Raw genomic sequence first — 15,198 nt, 5'->3', positions numbered from 1 at the left:
AATTCGGTTCCTGTATTTATACTATAATTGGGTTCGGGTCGGTTCAGTCCAAAAACAGGGTAATAACGGAAATCAAGTTGTTGGACCGAATTATGAAAGATGTAACAGATAGGCTTTCTAGTTTTGGACTTTTGAGTTTTGACCCTAGGTTATGGGCTGGTATAAGCGACCCATTTGAGTTATAATTTCTTTATAACCTACTTGATGAAATTTACGACAGAAACAAACCAACTTTCATCATTCGCTTTTTTTGATCATTAAGTTACTGTGCTTAATTCTTTGATACTAGTACTGTGCTGAATTCATCAATTGAAGCCTACGTTAGGTACATGACATGCTCTAAGTTTAATTTAACAGGCAACAAAAATTGATGCAAATAGTTCGCAAAGAAAACAAATCGACCGTATCACATAGTTCGCAATTTCTCACGAACTTATAATGATTTCAACAAATTTAATTCGGTGTCGTTTTGTTGTTTTTGTTTATACTTAATGGTTCGAAACATAATTAATGCAAATACTAATGTTTGGGATGATTTTGAGAAGTTTTCTAATGAGGACAGGAATACTAAGGCAAGATGCAAGCACAGCTGACTACACGATGGTTATCAATGCAGACAAGGTTAAAAATGGAAAAGTGACATTGATAAGACATCTTAAAAGACGTGGGAAACGCCCTGTATCAAACCAATCCATGTTATGTTATTCGTTTATGGTATAATAATTATAATCGCTGATATAACTTTATGCGGATAATAATGATAACTAACGAGCGTTTGTGGATATATATGGAAAAGAATCTACAAACGAAGGCTTTATGCTTTGTTCGATTATGGATTTTTGTTTTCTTGAATTCTTGTATTGAATTCACTTGATTGATTTGGCTTGAACTTGGTGTTGAATTCTACAATCAAACGGGTCGACAAGTTGGCGGGTTGTAATAACCACCCCATACTTCGTTTCACTCAAATCTTATACCATTCTCCCTCAAATCCTATTACAGTTTCACTCTAATCAATATCATTTCTCAATAGCTAATTTCTCCTACGACGACTTGGGTTTTTTTTACCCATCGACAATTTTAAAGATGATTTTTCAACCGATAGTAGCTTACTTTTTTAAAGAGATGCCTGAGGAAGCCGAAGCGGAAGACATGGCAACGTTGTCGGGCATTCAAAAAAATCATCAAATGTGATCACGTATAAGGTAACAAAAATCTTATGAATGATTATTTTGTTGATGAACCAAAGCATAATCATGAAACATTTTGTTACCCGTTTCGTATGTTGAAACAATTGTACTTAAAAATTGTTGGTGATGTGGAAACACAATATCCTTGGTATCAAGAAGGGATATGGCGGGCGGATGAAAAAGAGTTTTACCACAATACAAAAAGTCACATCCGCTATTAAACAACTCGCGAGCGGTAATACTCCCTATGAGAATGACGAGTACTTATAAATGTTCGAAAAGACTTCACGGGAATGCCTATAATTTTTTTTTGTAATGCCGTGAATCAATTGTACGATGACGAGTTCTTGCGTAGGCCGACAAGCACCGACGTAGCGAATTTGTACAAAAAATACCCCATTCTAGGAATGTTAGGTAGCATTGATTGTACGCATCTTGTTTGAAGGATGTGTCCCACTGAGTTACGAGGCCAATATATGAGAGGTGATCACGAATACCCAACGGTCATGGTCGAAGTGGTCGCGTCACAAGCTTTATGTTTTTGGCTTGCGTATTGTGGTCCGCCCGGTTCACTAAATGACATCAATGTGTTCCGACAATCTTGAATATATCTCATTGAACGCGGAACGGAATGGAATCGCACTTAAGTGTCCATTTCAAGTGAATGGACATACATACAAACGTGGATACTATTTAACTGACGGGATCTACCCTACTTGGTCAACGTTTATGAAAACGTATCCATATCCCGTCGATCCGAATGAAAAGAAGTTCAAGAGATTGCAAGAATGGGCAAGAAAAGATGTGGAGCGTGCTTTTAGTGTGCTAAAAGGAAAATGGGACATACTTAAGAGGCTCATGTGTGTTATGACTGTAGACAAGATTATGAGCGAAAGGTATACATGTATCATATTGCACAATACTGTACTTGAGGAGTTGATGGATCGAGATACGCATTTTCGACTTAGAAATGATCTTGTGGTCCATCTTGCAGCTCAAGATCTACCGTACCTCGAGGAGGAAGGCGAGGATTAGTTTATTTCTATTTTTTAATTTTATTAGTTTATTTTGAATTACGGATTTTTTTTTAATGAAGTTTAAATTTTACTTTGCATTTGACTTTATTAAAAAAGTAGTTTATGACAAGGGTAAGGTGTCGCTGGCTAATTGGTACTTTATAAGAAATTTGACATGGGCGGGATTTGGTTGGTTAGGGCAAGGGTACTACCCTCGGGTGCCCCTTCTCCCTTAGACCCGGTTAAACTAATTATAACTTTGGAAACCTCGATTCAAGAGTTGATATAAGGTCATGTGTAATGGGTTGGCGTTTCACTACATATCACCATGACACCTCACCATTAAGGGTGTTAACCCATTACGCTTAGTTAACGAGGGGCGCCAATGAAGGGTTTGGCCAACCCAATAATGAGTGCCAAACACTTGAGAGATGGGGTCCATCCTCTTTGACCAATCATGTCTATTTTATTTGTTTTATTTTTTTTCTTTTTATTTTGTAGTTAGTTAAACAACTATACATAGTTATTGTGTTAAAATTAAGTAGAATTACATTTTAACCTTTTCAATAATAAACAAAAAATGTTTGCGACCTAAACTCTTACTCTAGCCAATGCACAAACCTTGTCGATACCATCACGCAAAAGTAGTTGTCCAGAAACGATAGCGTGGGTGGCGACAAGAAGTACATTATTCATTGCGGACTAATCAACTACATAAGAGTATTATCCTCTTCTTTTGTTCGCAGACAATTGCCTTCATGTGTCACCCTCAAAATGCCGATCTTCAAGATGGACTAATTGTGGATGGTTATGACCACATGACACTTACTAAGCCAAGTCCCTACGAAAGGCAACGCATGAGATTTCACTTGTGAGAACTGAAAAGTAATAAGACCAGTTTTCACAAAAGTCTTACACATGTTCTGAATAACCATCCGAACCTTCTTCAGTTCCATCAGCTTCTTCTCAACCCTCCAACTTTGGAATACAACTATACAACCCCCTCAAGGTAATGTATAACTTAAACATATTATATTGAACAGTGTAATTTAACATTTACAATACTTCATGAACTTCAAAAGGATAACATTTCAAATTTATTCAGGCAATGGTGTTCAATTGCGCATTCAGTTAATCAAATTCATTGAAATGAATGTTATGCGCTCGGGCCCCTGTCAATGCCAGCGAGGGGGAGCATTAATCACTGCCCCAAAGGGGCGTGAGTTAGTTGATAGGGGCGCATGGATGAGGTAATTCAAGGGAGTGGGGTAGAGGCGAAGCTTTGTGGGGCCGAACTATTACACACCTCAACAAATCACAATTAACCACATAAACTTTATTTTCTTTTATCTTTTACCATTATACACCTCATAAAGAAAATGAGTGAAAGCCCTCTTGACTACGTGACAGTGACGTTGCAGCCACTTTTTTTCACTTTTTCGTGAAACCATAACGCATGTTCTTAAGCAAATTGTAACAGTTTGCGGGGTATAGAACAGGCCTCCTTATGAACTTTTTTAAGCGTTTTATGCACTAGCTCGTAAACTATGTTAAGACTTGCAAATAGAGCTTAAGAATGTAACTACTCTTTTTCCCCATGTGGTTTCATATGTTGGAAGTATCATCGTTACAATTATAACTAAACTTTAGTTATGTCTTTATTATTATTCGAATATGTATGTGTGTATGATATGTAGTCTGGATGTTAACGTATTAGGACAAGATGATAAGCGGTTTAAGAAGATAAGCGGGTTAAACTTTCAAACTAAACTGCCAAGGCAGTTACCCGCCAAGATTAACCGCCATTATGTAATTTATATAGTAGTTTACCGGCAAACTTTGCTGGTTACCAAGACATTTTCAAGTTACCGAATTTGTCCACTCAATTCTCATTATTTTCTGCATATTCTGCATCGTTTATTACACTGCATATTTATATCACTATGTCTGCAAATCAAGAAAAACCCTTCCGCTGCAACTGCATATTCATATGCATATGATGATGATGTTTCGGATGTCCAACATAGTGGTATCAGAGCCACTACAAGAATCGATGCAAAAGTTAAACCGACTGCAACATCTATGCCTTGCCAACATTGCATTGATGAGAAAAATGAGAAAAAACGCCGAACCCCTCGTGAAAGATTATGTTATTACTGCCATCTGCCTGGACACCAAATTTATATGTGTAAGGCCAAGGAGAATGACGAAGCGACGCAACTGATTAGACAAGCAATTAATGCCGGAATCAGAAAGCAAGAAGATGATGTGCACTGCCGAGAGGAGATGATTGTCACCGGAACCGACGGTGGACAATGGAAAGAAATCTGGTATGTTAATCCGACATTTAATCATCATTTTGTGGGTAATCTCGATGTTTTCAAGCGAGTAAAACATATAATGGGTGTCGAAACAAGATCCGGAATGAATAATTTCTTATTCATTCGAGGAGTGGGTACAGTGGAAATGAAAATGGGAACCGAAACACTGTGTATTTCTAGTGTTTTCTACTCGTCGGATATTGACCGGAATGTTTTAAGCCTAGAACAGTTAACACTTCAAAGCTTCACGGTCAGAAAATCCGGCGATACATGCAAAATCTTTCCCATGTTTTCATCTCCGGTAATAAATACAATAAATGATGTGCCTGGATTGACGAAGGAGGAGGAATTGGGTTTAAAGGAGAGAAGAAGACTGCAAGACATGTGCGGTATAGATGATGAATTTAAAAATGATTATCTGAATTCTTATTTCGAAACTCTAAATGTTTCGAATGAATATGAGGCTGACTGGAATCTGATGATTCTAAAGACATTAGAATTTCATGAATTTGCTGATTGCAAGGCCCTAATTAATATGCTCGATGATCAAGAATACGTATTCAAGTATAAGGTTGATCTTCAAAAGAAGTTTGAAGAAATGATCCGCTGGTTCCTGAATGAGTATATGGGAATCACTTCAAGGCCTGTTCCACCCTACTTCTCGGATCAAAGAAAGATAGATTTATTAAGTCTGTATATTTTGGTGGCAAGAGATGGCGGATACCGAGAAGTGACCACTGAAAACACATGGCCAATCATAGCAAAAGATTTAGGATTTGAATATAAAGATGGAGATTACATGAGGATTACATACGCTATGTACCTTGATGTCCTAGAATACTATTATAAGTTCAAATCGGTGCAGGAAGTAGTGCATGTGAAAGAAATGGTGAATGATGGTGCTGATTCTCAGGAGGCAGACACAGGAAGACACGGAGTGCAGGTACTGCTCATGATGAAGATGCAAGTAATGATCGCAATGGTGCAGATTCGACACAATTTGCATTATTTGCTGGAAATGGATGGGAGGATGATTGGAACTTGCACAAAAGGAGGACGCGTTTCAATTTCAGCTACATGAAGAAAGCGGTAGAAGATGCTAATCGAAGTGTCATGCAACAGGGCTCTAACATAACCAAAGTTTAAGGGGGTTGTGTTGGAAGTATCATCGTTACAATTATAATTAAACTTTAGTTATGTCTTTATTATTATTCGAATATGTATGTGTGTATGATATGTAGTCTGGATGTTAACGTATTAGGACAAGATGATAATCGGTTTAAGAAGATAAGCGGGTTAAACTTTCAAACTAAACTGCCAAGGCAGTTACCCGCCAAGATTAACCGCCATTATGTAATTTATATAGTAGTTTACCGGCAAACTTTGCTGGTTACCAAGACATTTTCAAGTTACAGAATTTGTCCACTCAATTCTCATTATTTTCTGCATATTCTGCATCATTTCTTACACTGCATATTTATATCACTATGTCTGCAAATCAAGAAAAACCTTCCGCTGCAACTGCATATTCATATGCATATGATGATGATGTTTCGGATGTTCAACATCATATATATTTCAAAACAATTTGGTTTCCCATGTTGGTCATAAACATACTCAAGTAGAAAATACTTTGCATAATCACACATTTTATAAAAGTTATAAAAAGTACTACCAATAAACAGATTTAGGTTGTGTTGCATCTCAAATGGGTCAAATAAAAAAATTCTAGCTTATAAGGGAAATGTTCAGAAGCAATGCTAGAGTGACGAAACAGATATCAAACATTGATAGTTGTCTTGAAGTGATAATCATCGACCGTATTGTAAACCAGTGACTCATCTACCAAAGTGTTAAGTGCAGCCCTGTTAAAAACAAAACAAACATTACTATGTCATTCCATGTGTGTCAGTGTGTAAATGCACAGAGTTAAGAGCAAGAGAGTTACACTATCTTGTCCAAAGGGATGCCCAGTTGCTTAACAAGTTCTTCTAGGTGTACCCCATGTTGCATTGCTCTAATACATAAAATATTCTCTCTATGTTAACTTATAAGATTTCATATACATGGACATTTGAACATTATATTCGTTTATATTTGAAAAAAAAAATCAAACTGATAAAAGTACTTGTAAAACTTACACACTAGCCGGCTGTATCAAATAATCTAACACCATTTTATCGATTCCATTGAGCCCATCCGCAGCACCATAAGGACCAGTGAACTTACAATTAATAAATAAATAGGATGCAGTTAGTAACATTCAGTCAGTAATGGGTTAACAGGGTTGGGACAATTTTTATAATTCTAAAAGGTATAAATATACTAGATATCATAGTTATGAAAAGCGCTCGCTTTTCCCGCCTAGGCGACATATTTGGGCGAGTCGACCTTCTTGCGCCTTTTCCCTCCTAGGTAAAAAAAGCTACGTGATTTGAAAGCCTATCTTATTGACGATCATCTATTTTTAACAGATTATATTTACAGATGTTTATCTATTTTTTTGGAAATCATATCTCACTCAAATCTTATATATATTTGAATTTAAAAAAAAAAGTTTAAGATATCTTATCTTTTTATAATTTTATGCTCTTTTTTTGGCCGGCAAAATACTACAATATTACCTTATGACGATTCTGCAGTATATTCAACAATTCATATGTATTTATCATTTATATTTTGATTCATATTCACAGGTTATGGCTTCTCAATTTGAAAAAAAAAATGTGTTTTTAATACGTTATATTATTTTTCTATGTTTTTATTTGCTTGCGCTTTTTTTTCTCAGGTCCGCGCTTTTTTTGCGCTTCTCGCCTAGGCGAGAGCCGATGCCTATGCGCCTTGGGTGCGCCTAGCTAGCGCATTTCATAACTATGCTAGATATGATTATAAAAATTAATCAACCTTTTTAGTAGTAAGTTTTATGCATTCAGATACACTTTAAACATGTTCAACCCATTTAACAAGTTTCTTTTCTAGTTAAATCGCTTAAGCTTAATCCGAAGAGATAACTGAAAAGAGAGGCTTTATATTGACTCACTTGATTTGATGTTGCGGTTTGATAGGCGTGTGTGTTAACAGCAGAGCCTGGCATATGAGTTTGATTACTAGTACCAGCTTGTTGTTTCTAACACAGACAAAACATCATCTTTGTTATAAACAACTACAGTTTAAAGGTTACAAAAACTCATCTTTGATGAATATTACACCTAAAATACGAAGAAATCAGAGTAAAGTTGTGAAACCTTACCATTAACCTTGTGTTATAACAATGGACATATATGCATTCCACAAAGTGATGTGTGATTTCATCAAAATCAGTCACAGGCCTGCAAGTTGAAGCATTGTATGCGTGATTGAGTAACACGGGATAGCTCAGGTTTTTTAAAGAAGCTCCAAAATCCAAATATGATACGCGTTTCAGGTTAACGAAAACAACATAATTCACTATCTATGACTTAAAACACAAATTAAAGTATTGCTCAACGAAGAAAGTTAATTAAGAACTAAAGAAGTAAAGATCATACTTGATACCAAAGACCATCAAGTGCTGTTTCCCTTGTAATCCTTTAAGTTGGCCATGAACTCGAACATACACTCCTTTCCTAAATACAATCAACGTTAAGATTCTAACCAAACAACATCTATCCAACTTAAATATTGATTCACAAATCAATAAAAAAAACCGTAACATACATAACCGGTTCCATCTCCTTTATGTCAACGGGCTCATTAACCCTAAAACATCAAACCAAAACAAAATCACGTCGTAAAACCACATAACAAAAACAAAAATATAACCATAACCATATTACCATAACAAAAACTTGTATACCATTTGAGGCAGTCAATACGGCCAGTACCATCATCGAGTACAAACCGAATGTCATTAACTCCCTCAGCCTTATTCAACACCATCCCCACCAACTTAACCTTCATTCAACAAACCAACACTTTTATAAAGTTCAAAACCAAACAAAAAACAAAGATCAAAACAAAACCCAAAACCCTACATTGTTTACATCAACACCATCTATGAGAAAATTCACTTTATCATCATTTAACAGCAATGCTTTATTGATTTGGTTGACGGTCAATGGTAGCAGCGTCTCACGTTTCTGCATGTAACAAAATCACACGATGACAAAACATAACTACCTTAATTTTGTGAAAAAACAAAAGCAATGGGTACCTACCTTAGTAAACACAGAGGGTGAAGGGTCTGCAGTCTGGGTAGCCGGAGGAGGCATAAAGCCGCCGCCGGAGAAGGCGGCGGCGCCGTCAAACTCGTGGTCGTACATAATTTTTGGATTAGAAAAATGTATTCCCGCCAATATATATAATAGGCCGTGGGGAAGAAACTTCTGAAATAAGGATGGGTTTATATTAAGAAAAAATCAATTGTTTTAGTAAAGATATAAATCATTTTTATAACCACAAGTCATGGATAAGTGATTTTTTTTCTTCTTTTTTTTTTTTTTCACTAGCGTCCGGTTATACCTTATCACATCCCACATAATTACATGTGTGTTTTTGTACGCACATTTGTGTATGTTGTAGTTAACTGATAATAAATATTATATGTGAATATTGTCATGTGTTTCTTTCTGGTCGTGTATCGTCACGTTCTGTTCGTGTATGATACTGGTAATAACTAATAACACAAGGGTTTATTTTAATATAAAATTTAGGTTTATAAGAAAACGTGTAGTAATTCATTCTCGAATTGTTTGATGGAAGTTATTAAATAAACAAACATGACGAAGTGGTTACTCGAAAATCCCATTTAGCAAAACTAAGACTAATAGTAATCGCAAATAACTAACAAAGAATAATAAAAAAAACGGAAATAAGAAGCTCGAGACTCCTAACAGGAAGCTGATACGCCAATAGCTAGTGATAGGGAGCTAAAGTTACTGTACAACATTGGAACTCGAACTCAGCAGGTCTGGTCTACCCGATTCACTAAACGACATTAATGTGCTCCAACAATCTTGAATATATTACATTGAACAAAATGGGATCGCACCTAAGTAGGGCTGTATGTAAGATTAAATATATTATTTTATATTTAATCTAGTAGCCATTATAATCATTTACATTATATGGATCAAAATATATAACAATCCTATTATATAATTAGTTGGTAATTGTTGATGGGCCTAATTACCCTTATTAACTAATTAGGGTTTCCTCCTGGGTGCATATATAAGGAGAATAATGTGGAGGTTAAAGGGTTAGACAATTTCACAAACCCTAATAGCACATAACATCAATCGACCTCCTCTCCTAACCGATACCCTTTTCGGTTTCTTATCATCACCATCATTAGATTGCACCCTAAGGAGGAACCAGATCAAGCTGACAATCATGTCGAACCTAATGCTGCGACTACATCTGGATTCTCTGCTGACCTGTACTGATGCAATCAAAGGTATGTTTTCATATTTTCCATTATGCCTAAAACAGAACTGACCAACATGTGGTATCAGAGCATATGTTGATTAGTCAGTTCTGTTTTTCGTATCCATTAATTCTGGGATTGAAATCTGGAAAACAGAAATTTTAAAAGCCTAATATAATCAATCAGCATGGTTTCGAGTCCCTCATGAAGTCATCGATATCACTGTTTCGGAAATTTAATTGGTTTATTACATTACTCGAGACCAATATGGTTAAAGTTCATGTCCGAAATCTGTTTAGAAGCCTTAATTTTCAGATTTCGGGTTCCAGAATTATTATTTTATTTTTTTAGGGTTCATCATGTGTTCTTAGAAAATTCGAAAATTCCTTTATGTTTTGGAATGTAATTAGGATTATTGAGTGTTTTTCCTGTTTTGATCCAATTTTATCATCTAAGTTTATTCGAAAACTGTTAATTGATAATCAGATAAAATTTTTGAAATATTTTGACAAAATTAGATCATCATTAAAACAGGAAAACATATCTCGAAATCCCTTAGAATTCGATTTTTCAGTTATTATCACTAACAGCTGTAACAGGAAGTTTCGAGATCCCTTTAACGAGCCGAGACCAAGATCTCGACTCGAGACCATAAGGTCTCTACTCGAAATCATAAGTGTTCTCAAATCTTCATAACTCGAGACAACGATTTCGACTCGAGACCACAGGGTATCGACTCGAGACCACTGAGGTTTCGACTAAGGGCTTAAATTTGTACAACTCGAGACAAAGGTCTCGACTCGAGACCATAAGGTCATGACTCGAGACCATAAGGTTGCGACTCGAGACCATAAAGGTCACAACTCGAGACCATGGTTGCGACTCGAAATCTCATCAAGCACTCGAGATTTCATAAAACACAGTAGTCGAGACCATGATTCCGACTCGAGACCGTGGTTGCGACTCGAGACCTCATCATGACTCGAGATCTCATAAGATATAGTAGTCGAGACCATGGCTCCGACTCGTGACAACAAGGTTGCGACTCGAGACCTCATAACTGACTCGAGATCTCATAACTCAGTCGAGACCTGACTCGATCCGCGCTAACGGGTGGTTTGCTATTAAATGATTGGTTTTTGTAATTAATTAGTTAATTAATGAGGATCAAATAATGTTTTACAAAACCAAAATGGCTTAACTTGAATGAGTTTTTGATATATCATTTCTGGCCAAAGCTGACTTGATACATCTACTTATCGTTCAAGTATTACGAAAGCTATGTTAAGTGTGCATCATAAGCATGAATGTTTTAATATCTGGCCAAAGCTGATTTAATTCCTTCATAGATGGCATACTTAACAAGTGCATAACTAAAGTGATTGTCTCAATTTCTGGCCAAAGCTGATTTGTTACAACCACTTTGCACACATGCTTAAATGATTACACTTCTGGCCAAAGTTGTTTTGTCTTCGTTTAAGTAGAACTTTAAGTAGTCTATTATTTTGATGTTAGTAATAGACGTATCACAATCTCTTCACATAATGATCCTTATATTAATGATCCTCAATTATTTTTTTGTGATCATTTTGTCTGCCTTATTCTTAGTACCCATAATTTTACTCACTATAATTTTCTTCTATAAATCTCATCCACTCTAATTCCTAAACCTAAAATGTTTGCTTTATTTAAAGTTTCTATAAGAATTAGCTCTTAAGTTAAATCCTTGATTATCTCTTAAGACACTACAGAAGAAAAGTAGAGCATGATGATTAGGATAAATCGAACATGATGTCTCTTATGATAATCAAGAACTCTGTAATATAAGTGCTGTCACTAAAAGGTTATTCCAGATTAGGTCTTTCCTAAGACTAATCTATAATTGTGAAATAATCAGTAGAACTCCTAAGATGCATGCCTTCATTTAAAATTATAAATTATAAAGCTAAGTGGTATATGTGAATACATAACAATGTACAATACCATGACCCATAAAGTTAAGGGCTTACACATGGAAATAAGTATATTTTTCCAGCACATTACATACTAAGATTTTCACTTGTACAATTTGATGCCTTATAAATCAACTATAACACTCAAAAAATACCAAAGTATAACGAGTGTGTTGATAAGCAACATATGTACATAGAAATAAATGTCTGAAACTGGAAAATAAGATGTTATTCACCTTACAACCACTAAAACTTTAAAAAGAGGATTGTTCTAAGGTCCATAGACAAATTACAAGTGCTAATCCCAACGTTAAGGTTCTTCAAGGGAAAATCTCACTGCATAATTATGTCATTAGACTAGGCATAAGCAACGAGACTATCCATTATTCTAAAGAACAGTTGGATAAATTAATTAGATAGTAACTTACTAATGATATTTAAGTCTGATAATTTTAATATTCCAATTAACACATGATTAGTTGACTCTAGTTCCATACGTTTCTTTACCAGACTTCGACAAATAACTAACATGAGAGTTAGTGACAAAACTAATTGTTAAGGCTATAAGAACCATAATAAGCAGTCTTCTAACAACGCTTTTCGATACCTTATATATTCTGAAGATTAATCAGAATATAGTATCATAATTAAGCAATGTTATGAAGGTTGTGAGGTTTGCATGGTCATCATAAAGTCACACTTATTTTAAACTCTCCTTTTATTTGTTCTAAATATCTGGATAGAAACATTACTAAGATGAAACTAGATGATACCTTACTTTTCACAACTTTTGTCATCATGCTAATGAGAATATGACAAAAGGAAAATGAGACTTATAAATTTCATCCATTAGAACCAAAATTCATGAGAAATCATAACATGGTTAATGAGGATGATTTTTTTTCATCTAATCTCATTTTAAGTGATTTTAAATCATGACGTTAAAGCCCTAAAATATGACTTGGCTTAAGGAATAAGCATGGGTCCATCATAAGTCATTCATTGACATTCGTGGAACTTATTCCAAATGGAATATTCAGACATAATTCATTTATCATTTAACAGACTATCAACTTGTATCTAAATTTTGTCACATATGGCCCACTGTCTTAGAAGAACTCTATTCATATATGCACTTAATAAGATTTCTATTAAATATGTCCCTAAAGTTTCTTATGATATCTGGACATTAAAGAAATCAAATAAAGTCTAACGTATATATATGATAGGTTCCCACGTCACGTAACTTATTGAAACTTCTCTTGTGGCATTCTAGAGATATTAAAGATCAGTGGGAGCATTAAGTGTCTTAATAATAACTTGCAATAGTTGCAAGAGGTGGGGAGTGAAAATTTTACATTACCTAAATTTACACCTCTTGTATAAGACACCGCTCCATCACGACACTGTTCTATCAAAACTTGTCTCATTAAAATCTAATGCTACTCTTACAAAAGTTTCATTGTTGCTTAATTGTGGGCACACTTAGATTTCTTACCTAAACTAACATAATCCTCAACAAGAGAAACTACAACAACTAATGTCATTAACTTGTTTCTCTATTAGAATTTGTTGGTCGTTACATATTGACCTTACGCATGCTGAGTTCCTAAAGATTTCTAAAGTCGGTGGGAGCAGTCAAAGTCCTTATCATGACTTGCAAGGAATACAAGAGGCGGGGGGAAGAGTGTCATTAAATTTCACTCCGAATTTAACTCCGATTACACCTCTTGTACACCATACTGCACCAACCCTGACAAACTTAGAATGAAAATGATAGCAACCTAACTAAGAGCTAATTCATAAAACTGAAACTTCTAAAACTGAAACTTCTAATGAACCCAATAATCAACTTAGGAGGTCATCTAGGTTTAAAAGCCTACTAACTTTGATGATTACATTCCCTCCCTAATGAAGTTGAAATGGATTTTGGAAATGTTTAATGATCCTATCTCTTAAAATCAAGCCATTAGCGTAAATCAATCATCTGAATGGAATAAAACAGTTTTCTAGTAAAACTGATTTTATGTGTTCTTATAACGTTTGGGATTTGATTGAATTACCTAAGAGTGTTCATAACTAAACCAAATCCTAATATAAGCGTTAAGACACAAAGAGGCATGATTGGTTGTCAAAGGTTGTACTCAGGAAGAGATAAATTATTAAAGAATCTTTATTACATATCTAACAAAAGATTTCTTTGAGGATCATCACTGTTCTAGTAGCTTATAATAGTTTAAAGCTACATTAGATGAACATTAAAAACAATTTTCCTTAACAAATGGCTGACACATTTACATGTTCATTAGATAACAACCTAAAGTTCCAAACTAAAGGTTAAAGAACACTTTATTTGTAAGCCAACAAAATCCATGTATGGGTTAATGCAAACATCATAATGTGATGAAAAACTAACGTAATTATTTTCATCAAGGATCAAGTGGATTAATGTACCTACCTCAAGATGAGTGGGAGCAACTAAGATAAACTTGTCTATATAGATGATATTCTTTTGACAAGTATATGTTACATAAGTCAAAGCATTGTTAACACAAACTTTGATATAATAAATCTCAGAGATATCTCTTACGTGATTGATATCATAACATACTGAGATAGACCCAATGGGATATTAGTTCCGTTCCATAAGTTTAACCTTAAATGGGTCCTCACACATGTAACAAACAATTTTGCTCTCCTTTAGAGGATAATAGGATAAATGAGATTATTTCCTTACGCTTCATTAATTAGAAGCCTTATGTAAGTTTAAGTCTATACTCGTTTAGATATTACTCACATTGCAACACACTAGATATGTCTTGATTAATGTGTAGCATCTAATGGAGTATTACAATATCTTTAAAAGAAACGAGAGACTACAATTTAAAGAAGAAGTGAGAATTAAAACCGGTTTATTACTCTAACTTTGAGATATTCAAAGGTGATAAAATGTAATTTCGGGTATATCTTTATGTCAGCAGACAAAACCTGTTTCATGGAGGAGTCATAATGCACTGATTTTAACAACCTAAGTTATAACGACATAACATAGTCACTAAATGTTGTTGGAAATTTATCAGTGGACTCATAAGTTTATTAACTCCATATAATTAATGTTTTGAAGAATTAGTGTGATAAAGTCAGCTTCCATAACTCCTTGAACAGTAACAGTTCAAGAGGTGCTGCATTAAGTTTCGATACGCAATTAATTATTCGTTTATGAACGAATTGAGGAAACTAAGTTTTGTATCGAATACATTCATGATATGCTTAAGGATCCTATAACTGAAGGGCTATTACCCATAAGTCTTATTA

At 34.9% G+C, this 15,198-nt stretch overlaps 2 protein-coding genes across 2 annotated transcripts; one reads left to right on the top strand and one right to left on the bottom strand.

Moving 5' to 3' along the window:
* The first annotated feature begins 1,766 nt into the window (after positions 1–1,766).
* On the top strand, positions 1,767–2,225 carry LOC118492082. The gene has a single exon (XM_035989859.1). It carries the CDS (start codon positions 1,767–1,769, stop codon positions 2,223–2,225), a length of 459 nt encoding a protein of 152 aa, XP_035845752.1.
* A 3,934-nt stretch (positions 2,226–6,159) lies between these two features.
* LOC110943171 (replication protein A 32 kDa subunit B) lies at positions 6,160–8,852 on the bottom strand. Its single transcript, XM_035990250.1, has 10 exons — positions 8,724–8,852; positions 8,541–8,645; positions 8,363–8,460; positions 8,224–8,265; positions 8,055–8,132; positions 7,778–7,856; positions 7,568–7,654; positions 6,669–6,751; positions 6,476–6,544; positions 6,160–6,392 (listed from the first exon to the last, which is right to left on the bottom strand). The coding sequence occupies exons 1-10, from the start codon at positions 8,826–8,828 to the stop codon at positions 6,308–6,310; spliced, it is 831 nt and encodes a 276-aa protein (XP_035846143.1). The 5' UTR covers positions 8,829–8,852; the 3' UTR covers positions 6,160–6,307.
* Positions 8,853–15,198: the final 6,346 nt, after the last annotated feature.

The sequence above is a fragment of the Helianthus annuus genome, chromosome 5 (genome assembly GCF_002127325.2).
Source record: "Helianthus annuus cultivar XRQ/B chromosome 5, HanXRQr2.0-SUNRISE, whole genome shotgun sequence".
NCBI classification, from domain to species: domain Eukaryota; kingdom Viridiplantae; phylum Streptophyta; class Magnoliopsida; order Asterales; family Asteraceae; genus Helianthus; species Helianthus annuus.
The sequence above is the reverse complement of the archived record's forward strand: the minus strand, read 5'-3'. Positions and strand labels throughout refer to the sequence as shown.

Excerpts from the sequence above, each read along its gene's own strand:
- LOC118492082 (XM_035989859.1), top strand. The coding sequence starts at position 1,767 with ATGACATCAATGTGTTCCGACAATCTTGAATATATCTCATTGAACGCG.
- LOC110943171 (XM_035990250.1), bottom strand. The coding sequence starts at position 8,828 with ATGTACGACCACGAGTTTGACGGCGCCGCCGCCTTCTCCGGCGGCGGC. Across the intron at positions 6,752-7,567 it reads AAACCGCAACATCAAATCAA|TTCACTGGTCCTTATGGTGC; the intron begins GTGAGTCAATAT and ends ATTAATTGTAAG. Across the intron at positions 6,393-6,475 it reads ATCCCTTTGGACAAGATAGT|GGCTGCACTTAACACTTTGG; the intron begins GTAACTCTCTTG and ends TGTTTTTAACAG.